This window comes from Anopheles coluzzii, chromosome 3, assembly GCF_943734685.1.
Source record: "Anopheles coluzzii chromosome 3, AcolN3, whole genome shotgun sequence".
Lineage (NCBI taxonomy): Eukaryota > Metazoa > Arthropoda > Insecta > Diptera > Culicidae > Anopheles > Anopheles coluzzii.
In genome coordinates, this window is record NC_064671.1 from 90,892,898 (window position 1) to 90,917,449 (window position 24,552).

The window sequence follows — 24,552 nt, forward strand, 5'->3', positions numbered from 1 at the left end:
AAACGTGAGCAGAATGTGGCGGAATTCCTCTCCGGAAGATAGCGCCTTTGCTTAGGTGCTGCGCTGCGCCACAACACGCTTATCAAATAATGCTCCCAATGAGGAATAGAAATAGGTATAGGCGATGGTAGGCTTCTTCCGCACTTTATAGAAGCTGCAGCTGTTGATTGTTATGGCTGTGGGCTAGTAGTGCACGTATAGTGTACAAAAAACGGTGTACAAAACTATGTGCCGAAAATTTCCTCATGTTTGGATTTGTGTGGCGCTGCTGCACATGACGCCACACAGGTGAAATGTGGCGAAACAGGAGTGTGCTCTACCGTAGGTTATGAGGAAGCTTAAATGAGCCACGAAGCACGTACCCACGTTTCTGTTTGTCCGAGCAGTTTTATCGGCGGCGTGCACAAGGCGCTTTCATGCTCAAGATACTTGCACACCGGAAAAAGATACTTGCCAACATTTCGGATGTGTATTTGGGCGTTTAGAGGTAATAGCATCCTTGTTTATTATTTTTTTTTTTTGGGGTAATAAATAAAACCCAATTCTAACATTTTGGATATTCCCAGTACGGCTATCAGTCGCTGGAATGTGTTGAAGCCCTAACGATGATGGATTTTAGCTGAAAGCCGTTACCTCGAAAGCTATTTTTCGAAAATTATTTTGCATAAACTCCTCCGTATGAAATTGCATGAGTCATTTGTCTTGACCGCCGATAAAGGTATAAGTAAACCAATGAATATACTTTGTTGTGACTGTATATGAGTCACGTAAAAATTGTCGGCATGATAGGACAGATAACTGATTTATTTCCTTCCGGCGTGAACTTTTCTTATCTTTCGCATATCGTAATAAAATCTTCAAACTGAATCCCACAATATCTCCATTTAAATTTGTTGAATTCTTTTCCTCGCATGATGTTATCACATCGTCCCCCACGTTGATGATGGGCCCAATATAAACCATGATGTACCTGGAACTAAGGTGGATTTGGAAAATGCCAGCTAATCCTTGGTTTTGCCGGAACGGGAAGCTACCACACCACTCCAAAGCTACTCTCTCCGCATTTTCCAACAGCTTGAATTGTGTACACAAAAACAATGAAAAAAAAAAACGGAATCACAACAGAGAAAAGGAACTCGTAGATTTGCAAAGCTTTGCATATTTTATGAATTTACGTTTCGTTCCGAGTGGGTTTGTGATTTTGCTGGTTTTCCCCGTACAGGAAGTGCTTCTTCTATCTGTTCTGTGGGTGGAAATGGAAAAGCTGGAAGAGATGGCGAGCAACGGGAAAACCTGTGTGCGTGTGTAAGCTTTTAAAAAAAAAAAGAGGCGTGTTGTGTCTGTGGTAGCAGTGGAATCGATAATTCCGGTCATATAAACATTATTAAAAGCAAGGAAATAAATCACTACAAGCCGAACTTCCGACTCCAACTGACCAGCTGGCGCTGTCATTGATGTGGTTTTTGTAGGGTGTTTTGTAAAGTAAATTAAAAAAAAACACATCCCAATTATCCCAAAACAGATTGCCATCGGAAAACGACGTTGATGGGTGTAGGGGTAGGTATGATTATTTAACGCCGCTAAATCTCGCCTATCTCTTAACGAGACTGGCGGGGGTGTGATGTGTGTTGCGTTAGTTACAAAATGAGCTGGGGCAACGACAAAAAAGAGGTCAACAGAGCAAAGGGAAACCGCCATTTTACAACGCAACGGTGGACCATCGAAAGCAGCAGCACGGCAAGAAATCTGGTCCAAGTTCTGGGGTAGACTATTCAGCAGCGAGCGCGCGCGCGTCAGATCGCTCGACATGATTGACACATCTGTTTCGGGTGGAGGAAACGATGGCATAAGAGAAGGGTCAGAAGCGCGATGTATTGGGGATAGGTCACTCCGTTTCTCAACTCCACAGCAGCGAGTCCACTGCTTACGTGCTGCTCCACGGTCAACTGGCCGGTCGTGTAGGAGTGTTAGAGTTGTGTGTGTGTTTTTGCCCTCGGGAAAATGGAGAAGTTCTTTTTCCTCATCCCTAATGTATGCTGCTTTAAATCGAACTATACAGCTACCGACCCCTCCCGTCTTGGCACCGATGATAGCGCACCATGTGTTTGTTGTTCATTAGAAGAGTGATATACATTTGCAAAAACGACGTGGTTGATATTTCCCTCCCTCGGGGGGCACACACTTTTGTGTATTTTGAAAAAGCCAAGAGTGGTTCGAATGGGATATTCCACACCACCAGCTCACCGTGTGTCAATCGTGTGCCAAATGGTGGTGATGGTGGTGGGTGATGTAAATATTTTTCCGTGCCATTGAACAACGATAAAGTTGCTTGGGATGTGTGTGTGGTATCGAGGCGCTCCTCCTCCTGCAATACGAGATGGATTTTTCCGCTCACAGTTCTCGCCGACCGGCAGCGCAGCGTTGGCACACAATGGGGCCGACGACCATGTGATGGTTGAGGTGATCCGATTTTCCTCACTACTAAGCTGTGTTCATATTTAAACTGCCCGCAGGAACGACGAGAAAAGCCGTCGTGAGAACTGTGCTCTGTTTGTGATGGAGTCACTTGGAGGTGTTTATTTGCTTTACACAATGTTTTGCATCTGAATGCGGCACGAGCAGGCTGTTTTTTGGCACACGCTCACCAATTGGTTTGGGCATCGGGTATCGGGGAAAATTTGTATGGATTAATAGAAACCCACCACCAAGTCCCGTGATTGGTGGGGATTCAGTAGAATTTCGCGTGGATTTTGTCCAATTTTTGCAAACTGCTTTTGTATCAGACTCTTGCGTAAACGTGTGTGTAACAAAGTTGATAAGATTGGAGTGGAGTACCATGATGATATCATCATTTTAGATCATCAAAGTTTAAGGTCCTCTGTGATTGGAACCTCATCAACATTGATTCCAAATAAGCGAAGGGTTTGTGTGAATTCCAGATGAGTTTTCGTGTATCAAAAACAGCTCTGATGAGGAGTTCGTTATAGGATTTTGATGACTCTGCTACTCCTGGGCTCTACGCCTCTAAGATCAGGTCACTTGAGAAAGTATTCCTACTGCCTCAGATATGTTGGAATCATTCGGACAGAAGCTGTTCAGGATGACGAGTTGTCTTGATTGATAACCGTTTTGTTCGTAACGCAGGGTGGCCACTCAACCGGGAAAACCGGGAAAACCGGGAATTAGCCGGGAATTTTATTTTTCCGGGAAAAACCGGGAAAAACCGGGAAATTCTCCAAAAAAACCGGGAAATTATCACAAACTTTGGCTATCACTGTTAACCATCGTACTAAGTGCATTTTCAATTAATGGGATGTTTTGTATATTGTTCCCAACTTAGGCAGCGGTCAGAACCTAGCCGCAGGCGATTTTGCCGCAAGCTTTTGTATGGGATTTGACGTCAATGACAGCACTTGCGAATCTGCCGCATGTGGCGATGCGGCAAAATCAAAATCATTTGCTATTGCCGCATCGTCGCATGCGATTTTGTTTCAGATGTCAAATGTCTAAATATCATATAAAATAATGATTATCTTTATAAAGAAACAACAAAATATCATAATAATACCTTGAAAAGCTAGAAAATTGAGAAAACTCTTTTCTTGCCCCATGCGGCAAAATCGCATGCGGTGAGGTTCTAACCGTTACCTTACCACAGGCCAGCAACATCACACCAATGTGTAAGGACAACATTTTCCGTTTCTCACATATGGTACTCAATAGATGTACTATACTTCTCATTCGCACTGGTGCAATACTTACATTCACCGATATCGGTTCTTTTTTCATATTTCGGGTATGGTGTGCCTATTCGATCTACCTTGCACTCGTCTTTTGTTATTCAGCTCTCGTGAAGTTGCGGTCATGTCGAATTTAACGGTGGATTTAGTGGGCGATCCCAATTTTTGAACATAACTGATAATTTTTGTCCTTTTTAGCAATTTCAAGGTTACCCAATCACACATCGCCTGTACATTGGCATTTTGCATTTTGGTTCCGGGCCTGTAGCTTCATTCCGCCCGGGTGACTGGGTTCCCACACTGGCTGGCACTGATGATTGAGGTGGCGTCGCTTCTGCAGTTCGATCGTTACTACTTTGTTTTATTATCACATAAAGTACACTTCCCGTAAAACATATTCAAGAAAGTGTCCCAAAATTAAGAAAAACCCACTGAAATCTCTTGCATCTATTCGTGAGATGCATCATCAGCGTCGTGCGAGTAACAGCATAATGCATGGCTGCTGTTTAACAGGAAATCCGTTCTTTGCAGATTTGTATGCTTTCTCCAGTGGCTGGTTGGTCCATGACTTCCGGTTTACCTTTTTTTAAGTTGTGTGATGACATCTGTTAATCAACAATTGATAGCAGATGAAAAATATCTATGCCACGGGGTCTTTCCACGTTATTGTCATGATGCTAAACCACCAAAAAGCAATATTTGTAAAGCTTTTTTTTCATTGTGTCATCAGTATTTAGCTCATATAAATCTTCCGAAAATATACAGAAATTCATATTTAAATAGCTTAAGATCCATAGTAGCCAAATTTGTTCCACAAACGAGTGCACGATTGAAATTTTGTTTGTACAAATTTGATAGAAATCATGCCAAAAATGGTTCTCAAATGTGTTGCCACACCTCCAGATTGGATATTATATTGTTGAATAATTCACTAATAACTTTTATCCAGTTTTTATGTCAAGTGTCCACCTTTCCCGTAATGCCCGTGTTTATTTACCATCTTCTAGATAACGATTTTTGAAAACCTATGACATACTAATTTGGAATTGAAGTATCGATAAAACCGGCAGGCGAAGCATAGTGTACCGGGAAAACTCCAAAAAATCCGGGAAAAACCGGGAAAAAACCGGGAATTTAAAATCCTAATTCGAGTGGCCACCCTGGTAACGTTGTATCATTAAATCCACAAAGCAGTATCCGATGACATCTATGTACTGTCGAGTTCCTAGCATGCTAGTTGCCTGCTGCCTGAGTATGTTGACATCTTCAGAAATGATCCAACATTAAATTAAATATCATGTCACATCGTTCACATCATCACTACTAACATCTTTCCACCTAAAAGACAGAGTGCAGAAAACGCTTTGTGTACACAGATACTTGTCATTCGCAAAGTGTCAACAGAAGTTGAAACAAAACCTCATCATAAACAAGTGCTGCCCCATTGCCGAATTCTTCGAACGGCGCGGGGGGCGGGATGGGCAGGGAGGACACACAGCCCTCCTCTCTCACATTTCCACCATGATCTCACGTTGTTGTTTAGTGTGGCGGAGATTTCCTGTGAGGCTTCCATTTCTAACAAACCGTTCTGCTTGCTGCCTCCCGCATTCTGCTGTAGTCTAACGGCGGTTGGGTCGGTTGTTTGCGCCTGCTGCTGCACCGGCCTTAGCCTCCCGGATCAGGCACTTGAAAGTTGTTTTCTGTTCCACCGGAGTTCTTTCCCTTTCCCCCTGCCTGCCCTGCCAACCAAGCCAGTCGGGTGGCGGTCTTTCAAAAGAACTGCCACTTTTTTGCTTGAAATTCACTTTCAAGGCACGTTTTGCTGGCGAGACGAGAACGATGCTGGTGCGCGATTTGGTTTTGTCGTGTTAGAGAGAAACGGCGTGTGTGTACCGTGCACAGTGCAGTGTGGAATGCTGCACCCGTGTGTGGCATATATCCACACACTCCTCACGATACACTGAAAATAGATGCAATTAATTTCTGCTGCAGAGGAGGAGAGAACTGCTGACGAACGGAGTGTGTGTATGTGTCATCGTGCGCGGGAACAGCAACCATCACCAGTTGATTATGAGCTACCGTGGTTTAGAATGGGTTCAGGCTGCTCCTGTACTGTTAGAGGCTCCATAGAGAGGCCTTTCTAGCCTGGGACAGCATAAACCATTAATGTGAGGTACTCGATTGCACGCGCGTATTGTGAGGCGCGTTGAGCGTAAAATATGTTGTCTTTTCTATCAGTTTCAAGGTACACACTTCCACGGACGTTGCGTAAAGTGGCAGCAGATAAGATAGATTTATCTACCATTTACTGTCTGTTAGAAGAAGTACACACACACACACACACAAAAACCTCACCCAGAGATAAACAAATGGAACGCGAACAGCGCAGCGCTAGTAAAGTTTTCTCACCACCTTCGCCATCCAGATGGCGCGGCGCGCGTCCAGTAGTCAAAAGGTGTACACTGGTGCCGGCAAAACAAACGCACCATAACCTTCAAAACGGCGAGCAATACAAGCACGCGGCCTGTGTGGCGGCGGTGGCAGTGTATGAAATGCAATTTTAATTAAGGCTCAGCAACTATTCGAAACATTTGCCATTTGCTACGGCTACGGCTGTAGCTTGTTGCTGCTGGAATCGTTTGGTTGTTGGGGTAGGGCAGCGGCTGAGAGGCCCTTTTTTCAATGCCCTCAGTGCGCCGCCACGTGAGGGGGGAGGGGAAGTCGCCGGTGAACATATTTGCTCAATTAGTGTTTTCCAGATGGTTGAAATAGCTACGGGCCAATTTTAAAAGTATCATCGTTGGGTGGTGGTGCGCACACGCTGCAAATGCAACTTCTTTTGTATTTGTGTTTGTTTGTTTCTTTCTTTAAACTATCTTTTTTCCTGTTTCAGTTGTTTGCGCATAACATATTTGTCTCCTATAAACAACTAGTCATACTCTATTATCTTGATTTTTTTCTTCTGTTTCGTCAAGATGATGTTCAACAAATGTCATGTCAACCAGGTAGTATAAACATAATGATTGCGCCTAATCGCATGCAAGTGGAAAGAAAAAGCAAAAAGTTAAAAATCATTTTAACAAACAAAAAGCTTAAGGATTCTTTTCTTCTTCAAGAAAATATCTTTTAAGGAACTAAGCTGTGCTGTATCTTTTAAGGAAATGTCTCGTAAAAACCCGCGTAATTCTAGTGACAAGAAATATTATGAATTTGTAATGGGTTATTTAAGATTGTTTCAAAGTACCGTACAGCACAACTTCTTGCTTATAAATTACAATCTTAGAATAGACAAAAAAATACACGTTTGTTTGTATGCTGTCATGTGTTTTTTTCATTAACGTATTGCAAAGGTCACGCATTTGTGTGGAGTTTGCCGTTTGCGCGCTTGCATCATAACTTTGTTGCGCAGAAGAGTGACTTTTTCTCTCTCTATCTCCTGTCTCTACACACCTGTACCGCCCATACAGGTCGTTCTGATGGTCAACAAGACGCTTTTTTCCCACTTGCACTACTGCACTGTCCGATGATTCTTTTTTGTATCGCGCACAAAAAATACAAGCCCCCCTTCAATCCACATGTTCGAACAAAAAAACAAACAAAAGTATGTTTAACAAGCGCACCAGCATTTTACGCCCATGTTCTACGCGTATGCGCGAGCACACACAAACGGTTTGTTTCGTCCTTTTGTTTCTGTGTGTTGTGTTTGTTTTGTTACGGGAGGTTTTTTTCTTCTACTCACTGTTAACCCTTCCTACCATTTTGCTTACCAAAACCGAATTATCGTTTAAATTGTGCCAAGAAGCCGGGGAGAGCGCGTGCCGCGGCGATAATGAGGCAGTGTGTGAGAACTCTCTGTGTGGTAAGGAAGGCTTTTCTACTTTTTTTTCTTTTTTTCTGCATTGCGAAGGAAGCAACCAACAATAATTGGCCAGATCGAAGCTTAATTGAGCCTTTGGTGCAGCCTCTGCAACGCCCCCGTGTACGATGGGAGGCTTTTTAAATGATTGTGAATAATCATGAAAAATTAGCGTGGTGCCCTCTACACCTCCTCTTCCGTGTGCTGTATGGGGGGCCATTTGAGGTTGGCGGGTGGGTGTGTGGGTGGTGAAATCAAATATGTGTAGCAAAAAATGAAGAGAGGGCAATTTAAATTACCACCCGTGTATGTGTGTGTGGGTCGTTGCGGTGGAGCTTTAAATTTTGCAGCGCCAAAATCATCATCTCACTGTGAGGAATCGTTTTGACTTGAGCGGTTTCTCACTCACTGAATGGGGGGGGGGGGGGGGCACGTTATCTTCTCATGCATAATTATCGCGCGTATCATATTCGCACCATCGGGGAAGCTTTTTTTCTTACCAAAAGAGGCTCACTTCGAGAGAGGGAGGGTGGGTGTAGTGGAGACGGTCTTTTAAAGTGGGGAAAACGAGAGGAAGCTGTGAAGAGCAATTATTGAGTGATGTAAAGAAGATAATCGTTGGGTAAAGGTGTGTGTGTGTGATTTTGTGGACTGCAATGAATCTTTTTAACAATATAATTTGCATTAATATGCACTTCAAAATGCTTTAAAAATATATTTTTTACATAATTTAAATATCCATTACGTTTAAATTCTCCATCGAAGCTATTACACGTAAACCTTCAACGTAAGCCGCAGCCCAACAGATCTTCTCTCTCTCTCTGCTTGGACGCTATTTTTGCTACGTGCTTTCGGCGCGATTTTCTTCTCCCTTGGAGCTTAAAGTATGTGGAGCCCCGATGCTGGAGGGAAACATTGCCACACATCATCCTACTCTATTAACAACGGGGTGGTCGCGTACCAACGATGATGACAGACGACGAGTCGGTGGACCACCAGGCTCCAGCTCTCGTGCAAGAAAATGTGAAGAGTTTTGAGACCGATCTCGACACCACCACCACCACGCCACCATCATCACCATTAAAACACGCGGGGTAATGGTACTTGTATCTGCGTATGTGTTAGAAGAGCAGTAGAAGAAAATCGGTCGGTTGGAGTGAGGCCTGTTGTCTGGGCCAAGAAATGTTGGTCAGTGTGTTACGATGTTACGAACCAACCGATCCGATGATGAGCAAAAAATCATTTAAAAAATGCAATTGCAATCGGCAGAGGGTATGTTTGGAAACGGCGCGGCAGATGAATTATGATCTCATTGTGTGTCTCAGGTGTCAGATGAAAATAATTACTTCGCGTGGCGAAACGCGTCGGACGGATTCAATAATTGTTTGTGAAGTATGTTTGGATCCTCTTTGGATGTGTTTGTCTTACAGCATGAAGTTCAAAGCAGTTCTGTTTCAGCGAAAGAGGGCAAGCAAACGCGCCGAACTCATCATGGAACGTGATTCAAAATGTCACATTTTAAGGTCACGAAGATTGGCCACCTTCAAACTGTGTAGGTTTCATGTAATGAAGCTGTTTTTGTACTTTTTTTTGGGGAAAAAGTTTGAATTCCGTCACGTTTTACCTACGAAACGAGAGCAGAAAATGGAAGAAAACAGACGAAAAGAAAGAAAATTGGATTTGCTCGACAGGTGGCACCCGATGGAGGCTACTTTATTCTTCTGAACCTTCATGAAGTCATTCGTTTGTGGTCCTTTGAGCCTACAATGTTAAATGCGACTGTCAAAAGGCGTAGTTCGGCGTGATATCTCTGCTCTATTAACGCGTGACAAACTTTCTGATGTTAATAACACTGGTACCTGGTCTTGCTCCTTACCGGCCGGTCTTAATTAGTTCACCCGTGTCCATGAATGGTGTGATAACATGAAAGGGTGTCGTGTTCTCGTAACAAACCGTCCCGTCGGTAGCCTCCAACCTTTCCTTACACGACGGTGCGCCACGTGTTCCGATGGCTGTGTGTCCAAGTTCGGTTGGCTTCTCCCCTAGATGGGCATCCAATTTGTTATGAATCCTTGCCGATCTACTGCCTCGAGAGGTGTACTCATCTTACCAAAGGGAAACTCAGAAGAAAAAAGCATGTTGGCTGCAGAACACGGGCGCGTAGTTATGATGGACGATTGAAGCGCGCTCTCGCATAAATTGCGCATAATTCCCTTGAAGCCGGGCCCGAGTGTCTCGTGTGCCTTCCGGGCCAAAGCGTAATGCTAATGGTGGCGTAGTGGACGCATTGCCGCATCTGAACCTTTGCTGGGTGCTAAAAGCGATGTTTCATTTCCATTTTGGAGCAAACAAAAGTCCCTCAATGTGTTGTGCGGTGGCTTTAACCTCCGTAAAGTAGGCAGACAACGTGCTAAAATGAATGTTATGTTTTTTAAATCATTTCTGGCAATGCACGTGTTCACAAAGGAGCATCAATGCGAAATGCTTCTCAAATAGTGCAAGACATGCCCCTCCAGCCTTCTCTCTGCATGATAACAACTCCATCAGTGAGCACGAGTGGAAGATCATTAAACGATCGCGACATAATAGCGTCTTCCGGAAGGGAAAGCCGGAGCTAAATTCCGTACCGGCAATCAAGCGTTGACGTGCCGCCGCGCACTGGCCCTGGCCCTCCGCCCTGTATCGCTCAAGTGCTCAAGTTCCACTTCAGTTCATTTTCGATCCAATTTCTTGTCATTGAAGAGCGCAAAAAAGCGACTGCGACGCGAGATGAAGGTAGATTGAGATAATAAAAAAACACCTTCTCCACCCCTTGCACCGAATAAAAAGTTGTCGTAAACAGAAATGCGGCTGGGCGGCGGTGTCTACAATTGACGCACTTTTCGGCACATACACGCGCTCGCGATCGTGGTGGTGGTGTGGCGCGTGGGAATCGCATTTCGAGCTCCTCCCCATTGACACAAGCCAACGCGATCGCGCGCGCGCGCGCACACGCTCGCGCGACACCTTTTGCGTAAGTTAACGACGGCGTAAATGACGCCTTGGCCTGGCCGGTGGTGCGGTGGCGCCTCCATTATATGCCCTTAGCCGCCTGCGTGTGAGCTGCGTGTTTTTTTTTTGCTTCTCCCGGCGGCTGTTGTTTCCTGCCATCTCCCCGCGCACACTGCAGGTTTTGTGGAAGCAGCGATCGAAGGGGAAATGAAAACAGAAGTGAAAAAAGGCCACATTTGGAAAAGACATCGGTGCGACATGGGAACCACACCACCGCACTGTGCTCTGTGTGTGTGTGTAAGACGCCGGTGGAAGTAGGAGGACGGATGGTGTAGTATAGTATGTCCAGCAAGACATGACTTTTCACGGGTTAACGCGCGTTGCGCTTTTAGATCTCTCTATTTCGCCGCTTCGCCCGGTCGAAGCTGTTTTATGGAGGGTCTCAGCTTGTACCGGTAATTTGCTGTATTTTTAATGTGACACTGACTGTGTGTGTGACACTGTTTAGTAGTGCCGTCGCTGTTGGGCCTGTGAACGTCGACGTTTTCGACGTTTAACACACTCTGTTCTGCCCGATTGCTTCTAGCAAGTAGTAGTAGTAGTCAATCACTGTAAAGCGGATGATAGGGAGGGGATCACGCACAGATTCCAAAACAAGCAATCGGGCACATGTCGAGGACAACAGACATGTGGAATAGAGATTGAATAGATCAACGGAAAAGCAATAAATCACTTTAAATTGGAACATTTCGAAGATTAGGAGGAATTCCGATATATTTACAGTATTATAGCACACTTGATACCACAACACATATGCGACACTTTTTGGCAAAAGACATTGAATTATGCCATTATGATTTCGATTGATCAGATCTTTCGCTTGGTAAAAGCTTTGTGTGATATTGACTGATAAATTTACATTATTGTGTTGCTTATCTGGCATAGTTTAGTGCCTTGGATTTGGATTAAATCATCCATGCAACAATACACCCAGAAAACAATCGATATATAGAACAGCTTACAAAACTATAGAGTGCAGAAAAATGCACTCCAAAGGGCAACATGCTTGCACACACTATAAAGCTACTACTACCTTGCAAAAAGCTCGATTCGCACATTCGCCGGTGTGAGTCATTTCAGTAGCGCAGTATTGATTTTTGCTGCTCTTTTCCGGGTTCTCCTCAGTCCCCGAGGGCTGGATGGTTGGGCCGGAAAATGTACCGTCCGGATGATGGGCAGAGGGATGAGATCATTCAACCTTACCGATATAGACTCTCGGCCCCGTTCCCGGTGTAGATAGGATATAGGATGCGCGATGGATAAGGGTCGGCTGTTGGCGTCAGCAGCCCGCGTCAGAGAGAATGATGCTTCTATTAAGCGCCCAGACGCTTGGTCTAGACATCCGCAACGCGATGCGTGGTATAGTGGACTCTGTGTGCCGGTATTGCAGAGTATTTGAGTCCAGTATTTTGCTCTCTTTTTTTTCGGACCTTTTTTCGTGTTTGTGGAACGCTTTTTTTTGCAACGAGAGAGAGATAACATTTTTATTTAATTTTAGAAGTGGCCATAGTTTGGATGTAGGAATTACCTCACAAGTATATCACTAGTCGTGCTGTTGTTTTTTGCTTGATTTACAATGCGACAAACTGGGGCGATAAAACCAATGACAAATTGTGCCGTCAAAGGGTATATAGTTGGTAGGGTTTGACTTGCTCGCTGTTCCGTTTCAGAGGGTCGAAGAGTAATGAATACATCGATACAGCTTATGACCCGCCGCGAGCTTTCCTCGTCCTCATTTTCATACAAAAATACACACCCACACACACATACAGTCACTCAAATAATCTGTACGTCAAACTCCAAAAACCCGCCCCTAATGAATATTTCATTCCCAAATACGCCGGGGTTCGTTAGAATTGCGACAAAAATGGGGGGAGAAATAGCGTTTCAACGCGTCGTCAAATCCGGAAGTTCTATTTGCTACATTTACCTACAGCAATTCGGCCCCATAATTTGGTTTAACCGGCCGGCGGCGAGACTGTGGGGACAAGCTATGCGTGGCACGTTTGGATTTTGGTGCCACCCAAAAGCGAGAGTTTGAGGCCTGTGTAGCCCTTTTTCCTTACACACAACCATTTCGTAAATATCGTATTTTTCTCGCAAATGGAATACAATGTTATCATGGCTGCTGGTGGCCATAAAAAAGTGGAAATATATACCTCCACCAGCATGGCGGCGGAGGAGTTACTTTCGTTTTCACCCTTGATCGAAGGGAAAAGTGCATTCGAGAGGTAATAATTCACTTGGAAAAGGAAATGTCTTACTCACGGGCCCGACACAAACTCTGTCCAACAGACTGGGAGAGAGAACAAGAGAGAGGGTGGGTGAGAATTTGTCCCACTGTCGGGCGCCGTGTGCGTTGGTTTTCCCCCTAATCCCTTGTTTTGTCTCCCTTTCCTCCCTGGAAGTGTGAAGCCAAAGGGTGGGAGGATTAGATATGGCTTTGCCACACTTGCCCAACAACTTGCCATTATAATATTGCCGATGGTTGGTGTAGAAAATTCGTACCCCAACACCTTCCGACCACCCCCAGTGTCTGAAGTAAGCAACTGCTCGTTGCCGTCCCTGGAAATGACCGGCTGTTTTCCCGAGTTTTCCCCGCTTAATGTCCTTTGTGTGGTTTAGGGTTGGGAGAGAGAGAGAAAGAAAAAGGAATATTGCTAATGCACTATCGCCCACACACACCCTTGCACAGCCAAAAAGGTAGTTTATCCTCCGGGTTTGCCATTATTTATACGTCTGCAAGAGAGCTGTGAGGGCAGCAAACTTATGAGGGTGAGTTTGTGTGGACCATTTCATTGGTTTGATTATGTTTACGTTGAGTTCTCTGTACTGCCTCTTCACCAGACACACGCGCTCTGTGAGGGTCAAGGCGGTCATAAAATCAGCCAGCTAGGTACACAAAAGGGAGGTGTATGTGGGCTTTAATTGCTAGTTACCTCTTGTAACAGGGACTTTTCATCACTCTTAGTCAGCTGCAGAGTGCTTACGTGTACACTGCACCTTGTGGAAAAGGAATAAGATAATATCATAAATTTGTTCAATAAATACACTTTTTTATTGTTTTGTTGTCTTGTGTAGTAATGGTGGAAAGGGGCATTTTCGTTTAAAACACTCCAATGATCGCTTGAGTGCATCCGAACTCATCCTATTTTTCTATTAATTTTCTTGATGCACTTGATGCAGAAAGCGTTCGGGATCGCATGAACAGCGCATTTGTGTTTGGTCATTAATTTCCGATAATTGTGCCTTCCGCGCACGTGTTACTGGGCTGTGGGCTGAAGAAGGAAACTCATCCGACCGTGAAACGTTTCGTGGGGCGCCACCTTTTTTTCCTTACTGTTAAAAAATGAGTGTAATTAAACGATTAGCTTTTGTCTGTGCTGCAATCACAGCACTGTACTGCTGGCTGGCTGACTAGCAGGCTAATTGTGTTTAAACGATGGTAAATTTGTTGTTCGATTCGGAGTTTATTGAGTGGTAAACCATTTTGACAGTTGAGAAATGAAACAAGTCTTGCACGATTTTTTTACTATTTCGATTGAGGGTCAGAGAAGAATGAAAAAGCCAACAAACGGTGGTTAAGACTCTGCGTCAGCTTAATGAATAATAAATAACTTTTTTTGCGAAAGTGGACTAACCGAAACCTTCAACAACCATCCTCTGCTAATTGCGCCGACACAACTGGGAAAACAGGAGCCGCCGGGACCAAGTGTCAGTATTGGCTTTTCCTTCCTTTCTTTCTGTTTTTTTTGCTCACCCGCACACGCTAACCGCCATTTTGCGCGATGCATTATGCATCCATCCTTAACCGTCGTAACCGCGGATAAAGTTTCAACCCCCAAAAAACCGCACCAGAGCTTGCCCTCCAGGTCTCAACGGATTGACAATTTACCGGGGTCATAGGTCATCATAGCTCTCTCTCTCTCTCTCTCTCTCTCTCTCTCTCTCTCTCTCTCTCTCTCTCTCTGTCTTGCTCAACGAAACGGACTCTCGAAAGGAATGGAAAAACCGCATTTGGGAGGCTGGTTTTCACTAACCGACACGGAAAAGAGGGACACATTTCAATCCACCGGGAATGGTTGTTTAAATATTGGCTTTGGGATAAGAGCAAAAGCAACAAAATTGGAGCAATGGACAGACAGGAAGAAGGTAGAAATATAATGTGATAAAAATTTAAACAAGCGTACAGCACAAGCACGCCCGAGATAAGAGAAAGGTATCGTTCCTTATAAAAAGAGAAATAAACTTGCGATAGATGATGGCGATGGATGTCTGGATGGCAGAAGGACACCTTCTTTCGCAAGCTTTTTATCCATCAAAACGTGTCTTCGTTGATTAGATCACCTTTTTTGCCTTTTTCATTGGAAATATGAATTAAAAGCTATGTCGTCGTACGCCCTTTGGGAACGATCCTCGCCCTCGCCCCATCATAATTGAATTTCCTTTTTGATAGTTGTATGTTCGCATAATTACTCATAACATTTTGCCGTCTATAATTGCAATTTGCATTTTCATTCGATGACCCATTTTTCTCAAACAATTACAGTTGGTGAATAATTTTGGAAGTGTGAAAGAAATTACGCTAACCCTCCTCCATTGATGAAAAGGCAAAACCGTCGGTTAATGTGTGTAGGAAAAGCGGTTTCCATCGCGGATGGGGTTGTTTTTTCCTGCTGCTGCTGCTGCTCTTTGTAGATCACTTTCCGCACTTCATGCCCCGTGACACACACCCCGTGCTCACTAATTACGGGCGGAATTGTATGGAAAGCACAAGCTCCGGATGAATAAAGATGAAAACAGCAGCAACACACACACACAACACTCACGCACACATGCCACAGAAGAGACATGAAAACGATCGTGTGCCTCCAGCAATCATACATAACTGCATACTAATGTTGAAAGGGAGGCCAAAACAAAAGAAGAACAAAAAAAACGAAAAAGTGTACCATGTGGTACGCCTAGGGAGGAAAAGTTACAACGAAACAGAATTTTTCGCTCCAATAATTTGGCTTTTGCATTGCACACAGGGGGAGGGCAGTGCTTGCTTTCGTGACTGGTCTAGCATTGTTTCTCTCCCTCTCTCTCTCGTTTGCTCTCCGTGGCCCTTTTGTCTTCTTTTTTGGTCCATTTTAAGGACAAACCAGCCCCTTAGATTCCTCACTTAGGAAAAGCTCACTTAGTCAACCGAGCCAACCCTTCAGGGTCGTTTAAAGATTCGTCAAATTTAGCAACATTGTACTACAAACGATTATGAAATGTTCTACACTACTACCGAATGTTTGCTATGTGCATGCCAAAAGTATGCCGGATCTGTCAGTAGTGGGGCCACCACATCCATCACAAATGTGTGCTAATGCCGCGACGGAGATGGAGGAAGAAGTTCAGCGCTCACGCCATCCCGAAGGCACGCGAATGCAGTGCGCATTGTCTGTCTTCACAGCATTGTGCATTAATTCGACTGCAGTCAGCACACAGCATTGTTTCGGTATGCTGAATCACGGCTGGGGGGTTGCATGAGATCCGTTTTCGCTTCAGTGCGAGAGGTTTGCATCCTATTCTCTTAAAATGACCCAATTACATCCAGCCACGACCACGACCACCGGCTAATGGTGAGGGAAATGGTAATGCATCTTGCGTGCGGTAACAATTTCACATTAACCTTGGGAGAGTTCTAATTTATTGCCCATCTTTGGGTGTGCAGTTAAGCACGCCCAGCACGTCCCGTTTGGGGGGATATTAAAAGGGAAAATAAATTATTTTTGCACAAATGCTTCATTTTTTCTGTACTAATTTTTTCTTATTTTTCTTCTATCATTACAGACATTTAACCTCATCTATCTTCCGTGTTTTGCCCCTGAACCGATCCAATGGTACAGCAGTGCAGCAGTGGTAAGCCACCGTCACGGTGGTGGCGGTTGTCCTAATGTCCTGCCGGAGGGATAACGCCACCGCCATTCGGCGGTTCCTAACGCTTCAGGAGCCGAAAGCGAACCACTTTCGTCGTCCCGAATGTCGCTGTAACCAACACAGTCCAGCACCGATATTATTGCACACGAGCGAAAGTGGGACGAAATAAGCAGGAGAGGAGTAGAATAAAATTATTGTAGCGAAATTTCGGTGTCGAATGGAAGAAAAGTAGCTCTCGAGGCTTAGATAGGTTTATAAACAATCTATCCCTGCGTTATTAAGCTATATAGAGCGCATCATATACCCACACACAAACACAAACCCAGCGCATTCGATTGCGAAGTTCGGAACAGAATTTCTAGGCCGAAACAAGAAATCAACAAACTGCGCGCAGTGCGATGGCTTCCGATCAGAAAGATGTCCTCGCGGGACTAAACCTTTCCAAGCTGTCAGGTAAGCCGAGTGAGGTGGCCCTGAGATTTTCGAACCTGTAAATTCATGACATGTCCTTTCCCTTTCTAGTACAATCGCCTGCGGCCCGCCTGAAAGAGCTAGAAAGCCTTATCCTAGACCAGGTCACCGGTAGCAGCGGTACAAACAACAACTTCAGCAGCAATGGCAGCAATGGAACGACCACCGCGAACAACACCACCACCACCAGCAGCCCGCTGTTTGGTACGATCCTTAGCGGGGTGGTGGCCGCCGCCGGTCTGTCGGCGGAAAAGTTCCTGTCGGTGGAAACGATGCTCGACTGTCTGGTGGTGCTGTACGACGAGTGCTGCAATTCATCGCTGCGCCGCGAGAAGACCGTGTCGGACTTTATCGAGCTGATGAAGTCGGTCGTGCAGAGCGTGAAGCAGCTGCGGCTGTCCCGGGACGACTTCGAGGTGCTGAAGGTGATCGGGCGCGGCGCGTTCGGCGAGGTGTGCGTCGTGCGGATGCATCACACTAGTCAGATCTATGCGATGAAGATACTGAACAAATGGGAAATGTTGAAGGTAAATATATAGAGTGTTTTTTAATAGTGTTCCTTTTAAAAAATCCTTTCTTTTTTTTCTACAGCGTGCCGAAACGGCCTGCTTCCGGGAAGAGCGCGATGTGCTGGTCTTCGGTGACCGGCGATGGATAACGAATCTACATTACGCTTTCCAGGATGACATCAATTTGGTATGTAGAGCTGAAGTGCTGAAGAAAAACAAATCGCATTTAATATTAAAAATCGTTTCTGGTTTATTGCACTTTTTCAGTACCTCATAATGGATTACTACTGTGGTGGTGATTTGCTAACGTTGCTGAGCAAGTTCGAGGACCGGCTGCCGGAAGACATGGCCCGGTTCTACATCGCCGAAATGGTACTGGCGATACACAGTATCCACGAGCTGAAGTACGTGCACCGGGACATCAAGCCGGACAACATCGTGCTCGATGCGAGCGGCCACGTACGGTTGGCCGACTTCGGCTCGTGCTTGCGGCTCGGCCCGCAAGGCACGGTACAGTCGAACGTTGCCGTCGGCACGCCCGACTACATCTCGCCCGAGATACTGCGCGCGATGGAGGACGGCCAGGGTAAGTACGGGCCCGAGTGTGACTGGTGGTCGCTCGGCGTCTGCATGTACGAGATGCTGTTCGGCGAGACGCCATTCTACGCGGAAAGTCTGGTGGAAACGTACGGCAAGATAATGAACCACAAAAATTCGTTCGACTTCCCGAACGACGACGACGAGTTCGGGGTGAGCGAGCAGGCCAAGGATCTGATCCGGCGGCTGATCTGCGCCCCGGAGTACCGGCTCGGCCAGAACGGTATCGACGATTTCAAGGCGCACCCGTGGTTCGAGGGCATCAGCTGGGACACGATACGGAACGGGCAGGCACCGTACATCCCGGAGGTTTCTAGTCCAACCGACACGTCCAACTTCGACGTAGACGACACGGACATCAAGCTGTCCGATGCGGTGCCACCCACGACGAACCCTGCCTTCTCCGGGCACCATCTGCCGTTCGTGGGCTTCACGTTCACCAAGGACAGCTCGCTGTCGGACGTGGGCCGACTGTCGCGTGCCATCACGAGTACGAACAGCGCCAGCCAACCGTTGCCACCGTTGAAGCTGGAAAAGCACGGCTCGGAGGAGAAGCAACGCCTCAGCCCGGACAGCACGCGTAAGCTCCAGGACGAAATCAACATCCTGACCAAGCGCAACTGCGAGCTGGAGAGCCAAATCAAGAGCTTCGAGCGGGTCGGTGCCATGTCGGTTGGGACGGCCGCCGCCGGCGACTCGGTCGACGGCCAGGTCGACGCAAAGATCAAGGAGAACGAAAAGATGATCCGTCTGCTGCGGCAGGAGAAGGAAGACCTGGCGAAGGAGCACCAGGACGCGCTCGATCGGCTAAAGCAGCAGGACAAGGAGCTGAAGGATGCGCTGGAGCAGCGCAAACTGGCGATGGCCGAGTACACGGAGGTCACGGACAAGCTTTCCGATCTGCGCCAGCAGAAGCAGAAGCTCTCGCGGCAGGTACGCGACAAGGAGGAGGAGCTGGAGGTGACGATGCAGAAGGTGGACACGCTGCGCAGCGAGCTGCGCAAGACGGACAAGCTGCGCCGGGAGCAGGACGCTCGCATACAGGATCTGATCTCGGAGCTGAACCGGGAGCGGCAGCAGCGTGAGCGGTCGGAGGAGTGCTACCGGCAGCTGCAGATGGAGGCGCGCAGCCGCAGCTCGTCCGAGCTCGGCTCGTCCAACTCGCTCGGCATCTCGTCGTCCGATTCGATCCGGCTCGAGATCGACCGGCTGGAGGTGGAGTACAGCGAGAAGATCAATCAGCAGCAGACCCGCTACAACATCGAAATATCGGCCCTAAGGGACCAGCTGAACGAGGCGGACAACCATCGGGAGATGCTGCAGCGCGAGCTGCAGCAGGCGCGCGAAAAGCTCGACTCGAGCCGGCTCGAATCGCTCACCGACTCGGAGGAAACGATTCTCGAGCTGCGCAAGCGGCACGAGCGCGAGAAGAAGATCCTGCTCGACGATAACCGCAAGCTGATCACCGATCTCGAGATGATCAGCGAGTCTAACCGCCGTCTGACGGCCGAACGGCTGCAAATGGAAAGCGAATATGAGGACCTAAGGTAGGTGGGGGAGGGGGGGGGGGGGGGGTATGGGGAGTGCAAAGGTGAAAATAATAGCGATCTTCACCGCTAACCTATGACCGTTTTCCGATTGCAGAAATAGACGCCAAGCATTCAGCCAATGGGAACGTCAGATAGCGGAGATCATTCAGTGGGTATCGGACGAGAAGGATGCGCGCGGTTACCTTCAGGCGCTCGCGACCAAGATGACCGAGGAGCTCGAGTACCTGAAGCACACCGGGCCGCTCAACCACAATGCGAGCGACAACAAGAACTGGCGCAACCGTCGGTCGCAGAAGCTCGACAAGATGGAACTGCTAAATCTGCAGAGCTCGCTGCAGAACGAAATCCAGGCGAAGGCTGTCATTTCGGAAGAGCTTACGCGAACCAGAACTGATCTCGTGGCGGCTCAAAAGTGAGTTCAGCTCATCAGATGGAAATGCAGAACGCTAAAAGCAGCAACGTGTGCTCATTACTCTTACATTTTAGGGACCTGCGAGAGACGCGCCAGATCTGCGAATCGATTGGCAGTGAGCTGAAGCGCAAGGAAAGCGTGATCAAGGAGCTACAGCAGCGGCTTGAATCCAACGAAGGATGTGAGTACAACGTAGTTGAACGGAACTGTTACCTTTTTTTCGATTTTGTTAATAACCCCAGGGATAATACGCTATGGAGTTATGCAAGCTTACAACTGCCCAGATTCCGTCTGGAATATGGCATTCGTTCCGGAATTTAAATACTTTTTGTCCCGTAATCGTGCGCGGGTAATGTGGAGCTTTTGTATAGGCTGCTGCCATTGGAGCATTTCTTTTTTGTTAGTTTGCGAAGGGCAGTGTGTTTTTTAGCTTTTATAGAGCCAAACGCGTCCGATATGGATATGGGACAGACTGATGGGTGTATGTGTGTATCGCTGAGAAGACGAAATGTACGAAATAAGCGCTGTAGTAGTTTTTTTTTTTGTTTAACCGCTGTTTTAAATGTGCTTTTAAAAGATTGGTGCCGGGAGCAAGTAGGTAGTTGGTAGAATTATCTTAACAGTATAACACTTTTTCCGGAGTGGGTATGTAGGTGTGTAGCTGCTGAAAGGAATGCTTTTTATTAATCTAGTAAAATGTGTTTCGTACGTCAGTTTTTTCTTTCTCTCTCGCGATTTCACACAACGACAAAATGCAACGACAAGTTTGCACAATTTAAAGGGTTCTAAATGTTTGAAATTCGAGCCCGGGATCAGTTACTAACCCCCATCGTGTACACTGGAACGTAACGATTTTAACGTGTTCTATTACATAGCCTCTGCAGTGCTTGCTTGTTTAAACGTAGCTCATCATATCGCGATCGAACCGGGCGTACCGATTCGATCGTATTATCAGAAAGCGAATAGGTAAATTTACAACTTTCTGCACATATATGGTATGCATTGCACAAGTATTCCGTAAAAACAGTATCTAGCTTGAAACGCGTCATAAAGAGATGATTATTCTATGCCTTCAATATTGTACCATAGAGGTACGACTCCTTGGATTCACAACCCCTTAAGATAGATCTAGCGATCAAAATTCTTAACCCCCTTAAATATCCTCGCTCCAACCCCTAGCCTATGTCCTCACTGTCCCATCTACCCATCTCTGTGTTGTTGTGTATTTGTATCAATTCTGTAAGCGTAGTAGTGCCGTAGATCTTGAATCCTGGGGATTCCTGGTCACTAATGTTGCGGGACGATAGTGCTTTGCGCTGGTTGTAAAAAAGTACAAGGTGTAGGATACAGATCTGTTAGCAAATGCAACGGGAAGAGATGTTAGAACCTTTATAGCGATACAATTTCTATACCAATGATAAAAGAAAAAAAAGGGGAAAAATGATCGAACCACCGTCTCAGACAAGCATGTGACAAGGACACACGCAACCATTCGAGGATTACTTTTATTTCGCTGCTTAAGGTGTGTCCTGCTAGCAAAAACAGTTAAAAGATGTGTAGCCTAGAATAGCGGGGAAGGGAAAGCAAGTTTGTGCCAGGGTTTCAACCGCTGTCTGATAGTCTCAAACGAGAGAAGCCTTCAGAAAGTGTGCTTGTGTGTATGATATTTGTGTGCGTGTGCGTGTGTGTTTGTTATTTTGCGTGCTGCCGGCACGCACAAAATCTCTTCTTTAATCTTTATGCTGATCCAAACTAAATTTGTTTGATTGTGTTTCCTCGTCGATACGTACGCTCATCGCGGTCAACAATACCAACCAACGTACACAACCACATCTGTTGAAAAAAAAACTCGAAAATCTTCTGTACTTCATTAAACCCAAAAATCCGATAAACTTTAACTTCATCATCCTACTACTGCCGGCAACATCTCCCGCCTCGATGTGCCACGCCACAGTGCCACTGCCGGTGATGCAGTCCTGGAGTCATGGCGAAGGATCGACGGCGAGCAGCCGAAGAAGCACCAGCAGCATTCGTGGATTCGGCGCCAATCTCAACGAACCGCTGTTCGGTGGTCGACCGAGAAGCTCGAGAGAGGTGGAAATGCGGGACGTGTTGGAGACGGTACGGAAACAGCAGTTGATTTCCGGCCCATCGGCAACGTCAACGCATAGTACCGCCAGCACCACCACCACCATCAACACTACCGCTTACGACGACGACCGGTTGATCGAAAACTTGCTAAACGATGTGCGACGGAGTGAAGAAAACAACAGACCAACGGAGGGTGGAAAAGCCAAGAGCGGCACGCTAACCGGTGCCACCGATGAGCTGACCGAGTTCGAGCGGGCCGTGCTGAACAAATACATCCACGAGCTGCAGGAAACGGCCGGAGCAGGATCCACCGTGCAGGCGAACGATCAAGGTGATGATAGTAGTGTGCGTGATAATAGGCTAAGGACGATGGGTGGAGTAGAGCTGGACGAAAATGCAAACCCACTGGCAGGCGTGGCAGCAACACCAGATGCGGCCCAACCGAAGTCGCCCCACACGAGCGAAGAGGCGGCGGGGATGGTGGATAACGAGGACGAAGACTTGCCAGTGACGGCATCAACAAATCCACAGGTTGTTACACACGCTGATGCGAGTACGCTCACTAGCACTGGCACTACTAGCAGCATCAGTAGCAGCAACAATTGCACCACTACCGCCCTCACCATCAGCAACTGCAGCAATATCATTGCCGCAAATAACAACAGCAACGAACGCATTGGTAACCAGTCGAAGGGCGACGAACGTAACGCCAAACCAAGCGACCCCATGGAGGGTGATGCTAACACTAACAACGATCATAACAGTGTTGCTGCTCCATCCATAAGCTGCTCTACCAATACTACTACCACTACTAACGACAATGCTGCGCAACGGTGGAGCGAAGCAGAATCCGCAACGACTACAGCCGCCTCGAGTACGATGGCGACGATGGGGGCGCCTGCTGCAGCGACGTCAGCCGCAGGTGGTGGTGACGCGACGGTGGCACGGGAGACGATGGCCGCGAACCGGAGCCGAGCAATGAGACGTAACTTTTCCGTGTGGGTCGGTGTGACATCCTGCGTCTGGGGCCTGTTGCTCTACCTAATCAAAACGTATACGTAATACTTCTTTCTTTCTGTTACTTCCCGCCTATTCACACCCGTTTGTTTGCTAAACCCCAAAACCAACCTCTCCCGCGTGCTGCCAGGAAACCTTCCCTTTTTTTTTTTTGACGAAATTTTGTTGATATTGCAGTGGATTTGAGTTAACTTGTTTTTAGTTCGTTTCTTTTTTTGTTAGGTTTTAATTTTTTTTTAAATTGTAACATTTTTCGATGCATTTTCTCTCTCTCTCTCCTTCTCTTCCGATGCATTTCTGATCTGTTGTGAAAAAGAGTTTCTAGTTTTTTTTTGTTCGCTGAACCATTTATGTTTTTTTTTTCGTTTGATTTTCGTTTCGTTTTTAATTATTCTTATACTTTTTTATGTTTACTGTTTTTTGTTTGTTTGTTCAGCTGTGATTTACTAAAGTTGCCAACAGCGTTCTTACTCTTTTGTAAATTACTGCTTTTTTATGTGTTTGTATCTGTCCAGTTATCGTTTTACTGCTACTGTCTTTGTTTATACGCGTTGTTTGTTGGCTTTAGTTACTCGTTTTGAACGCATCAAACGCGTTCGCTTAAAACCTCCGTTTTTGTTTTGTGTTTCCGTTTTATGCTCCAACCTTCCCTATCTTTTCCAACAGTGGATCTACTGTGGAATGTTGCAGTTGGTCAGTGGATTAAGAGGCACTTTGTTTGAATAAGAGAGCGTGTCTCGCGTTAGCAAAACTGTTTACCGTAAGCATAAATATCATTTTACACCACCTAATGCCCCACCTGTTTTAAATGCTCGCGTGGCGATTATCGTTAAAGATGTGTTTTCACGTACATTATAGGTAAGCACTCTCATAATCCAGTGTGTGTATTGTGCATTGTGCCGTAGTGAAAGAGTAAATGGTTTAAACAACAAATTAAGAAACATAGCTTAATAATATAACTTCTAAACCGTAACCATCACTCAGAGAGTAGTGATCTTTGAAACTGCTTAACATAGAAGAATACAATGAACAAGAACAACAATAATAATTATTCATAATTGCCTAAAACGAAGCCTAAACTCGCTCGAAACTGACCAACAGCAAACGAAACCAAAAACCGCATTAAACCCTCAACATCAATTAATTTCGTTAATGCCTTAATTTCATCTCACTGTAATCGGTTTGTTGTTGCAAGATGTTGGAAGATGTCTTTCGCCAACGTTTGTCCTAAACTACCTGGCCCGTAACACACAAACACCATACCATTGCTATCTCATTTGCTCGTGCCATTCGCTCGTTCATTCTCAAATCCATCCATCAATTCGAAAACACGTGTGCTGCGTCC

General features: G+C 46.1%; 1 protein-coding gene across 3 annotated transcripts in view; it reads left to right on the forward strand.

The window, feature by feature from the left end:
- Positions 1–24,552, forward strand: part of LOC120959129 (serine/threonine-protein kinase Genghis Khan) — a 50,083-nt gene that overhangs the window by 14,873 nt on the left and 10,658 nt on the right. For all 3 annotated transcript variants that reach the window (XM_040382294.2, XM_040382297.2, XM_040382295.2), the window contains exons 3-8: positions 16,474–17,013; positions 17,083–17,558; positions 17,623–17,727; positions 17,808–19,684; positions 19,782–20,099; positions 20,174–20,280. In XM_040382294.2, the coding sequence (XP_040238228.2) occupies positions 16,959–17,013; positions 17,083–17,558; positions 17,623–17,727; positions 17,808–19,684; positions 19,782–20,099; positions 20,174–20,280 (2,938 nt within the window). In that variant the 5' untranslated portion in view covers positions 16,474–16,958. The remainder of the gene's footprint in view (positions 1–16,473; positions 17,014–17,082; positions 17,559–17,622; positions 17,728–17,807; positions 19,685–19,781; positions 20,100–20,173; positions 20,281–24,552) is intronic.